At 32.4% G+C, this 2742-nt stretch overlaps 1 protein-coding gene across 1 annotated transcript; it reads right to left on the bottom strand.

Moving 5' to 3' along the window:
- Positions 1-1256: 1256 nt before the first annotated feature.
- LOAG_14345 (hypothetical protein) lies at positions 1257-2047 on the bottom strand (the record flags this gene model as incomplete). The annotated part of the gene is made up of 2 exons (XM_020448798.1): positions 1257-1408; positions 1735-2047. The coding sequence occupies 2 exons, from the start codon at positions 2045-2047 to the stop codon at positions 1257-1259; spliced, it is 465 nt and encodes a 154-aa protein (XP_020301084.1).
- Positions 2048-2742: the final 695 nt, after the last annotated feature.

The following is a 2742-nucleotide window of genomic DNA, read 5'->3' as shown; positions in this document are numbered from 1 at the left end:
ATTATTATTATTATTATTATTATTATTATTATTATTATTATTATTATTATTATTATTATTATTATTATTATTATTATTATTATTATTATTATTATTATTATTATTATTATTATTATTATTATTATTATTATTATTATTATTATTATTATTATTATTATTATTATTATTATTATTATTATTATTATTATTATTATTATTATTATTATTATTATTATTATTATTATTATTATTATTATTATTATTATTATTATTATTATTATTATTATTATTATTATTATTATTATGATTATTATTATGATTATTATTATTATCTTTTTAATACTTGTGCGTATTATTGTGAATTTTGAAAATTCAGATGAATGAATGAAGAATGAGAAGAATCGGTGGCTGACGATAACGATAGCAACGATTACAACGACATGCGACATTGATGATGATCAACCAACCGCCACTATTTGATGGTTTGATAGAAGAGAGTTTTGACAGATGATCGAGGTAAAGTTGATTCGCCTTCTTTCCACCTTTTCAACTTCCATTTTATTTCGAATCTCACTCATACATGCACACATACACACACATACATACATACACTTTGATAGGGCGACATATACATAAATAGCCTACAAAATTTTTGATAACAATAACAAATGGATACAGGACAGAGAAGTTAGGTATAGTTTGGCTTTATGAAATCAATGTGACACAGTAGTAAACTTGTCTACTACTAAAATGACATAGCAGTAGCAGTTGCAGTAAAACAGTAGCAATAGCGCAAATGTTAATGTTGACATGAGTTCTTTCCCATACATACATACATACATACACAGACATACATACACACACATACACACACACACACACACATACACATACACACACACACATATGCACATAACAAATTTAACTTTTTTTTCTTCTCCTGATAAATGAAATTTAATATTTTAGTACTGCAGTACTGCAGTAACATTAACCAATTGCAGTAATTGCAGTATTGCGCGACAGAAGAAGAAGAAGAAAGAAAGAAAGAAAGAAAGAAAAGGAAAAAGAAATAAAGATGGTCAAGGAATTTGAAAATAAAATAGTAATGGATTCAACAATATGATTGATAGATTGGTATAGTAGGTATATGTAACAATTCAATAGTTGACAGTTGTTTGGATTATACCTGTCCCCGCTCACATCCTATTCCTTACCTTGAACCCCTCCCTCAACACTCCCCTCAAAACTTTTCCCCTCCTCCTCTTCCTCTACCTTTTTCAATATCGCTCACGACTGTCCTCTTTTCTTGTGTCGTTGAAAAGTTCGCCCTCCTTTTCATTCCATTCCATTCCAATCGGCCATCCCAAAATCATCCCACCATCATCATCATCATCATCATCACCATCATCATCATAAGCACCAATCATTACTGGTTTTTCGAGTTCTTCCGATAATTCAATGTATATGTTTGTGTGTGTGTGTGTGTGTGTGTATGAGTATGTAGATGTGTGGGTGTATATGTGTGGGTGTGTACACTACATGGTGACACTACTTCTGTATACGCAACTCTTTCATCAAGAATTTTTACCATTTTCTTGCAGTTTAAAAAGCGAAGGAACAATACAAGGAGGAAGAGAAGGAAGAAGAAGAGGATCAGAAGGACCAGCCCCTTCTACGTACACATATACACACACACACACACACACACACAGAGACACACACATACACACCTACACACTTACAGATACCAGATACCGGACCAGTAACGACGATAACTTGCCCTGCCCTTTACCAGCACCATCAACAGGCACCTAGCAGGAGCGGTCACGATCCAGTCTTTGCCGTGCGGCACCAAAACTAAACCAACGACGACGACGAAAACGGGCCAACGAGGAGGAACAAGGACCGGATAGTTGGTAAGCCTGTTTCTTCTGTTACTACTACTACTTTCACAACTACAACTACAACAACAACTACTACTACTAACCACTATTGCTACCACTAAAACTGCTACTGCTACCATCATCACCATGAATACCAAGCACAGCAATACCTGCAATACAACCATTTAGTAATATAAATGCACCAAACTTTTACCCCTCTCTTTCTTCCTCCCCACTTTTCTCAACACCAATCTTTTCAACCTCACCTTTTTTTTTTTTTCCTTGAAAGAAGAACCAGTGTCACCGTGACCTGTTATTATAAGAAAGTATGGAACGCTTTCTGGTCGATACCGGTTCCTCAAAAAATGACCTTTTATTTCGTATTTTCTTGTCGTTTGACCCAAACATAAGATTGTAACAAGCCTAGAGCCACAAAACCTGTCTATCACCAATAACCTGTCTTTCATATCAATTCCAAAAACTTTAAGCAACTTTTATCTCTTTTTACCTCTTCCCATATTTTACATCATTCTCAATAAATTAAGATTGAAAAAAAAAAAATTTACTGCTTAATAAGTTATATCAATAACGCCAACAACACCAACAAAACCACTACCACCACCATTGCTACCACCATCACCATCATCATCATCACCAATAATAATAACAACAACAACAGCAACAATAACAGCAATAATTACAATTGCTACAACAATAGCAATAACAATTATTGTATGTTTAGATTACATGAGCAATAATGTTTGGTAAGTTTTAAAATTAATACATATATAATTTATGAAATTTTTATAAAAATAAATAAGTAAATTTTTGAAATGAAAAAATTACCCTCATAATAATTCCGATTATTTCTATAGGTCCT

Source organism: Loa loa (assembly GCF_000183805.2).
Source record: "Loa loa unplaced genomic scaffold supercont3.846, whole genome shotgun sequence".
NCBI lineage: Eukaryota > Metazoa > Nematoda > Chromadorea > Rhabditida > Onchocercidae > Loa > Loa loa.
Note: the sequence above shows the minus strand (reverse complement) of the source record. Positions and strands in the feature narration are given on the sequence as shown.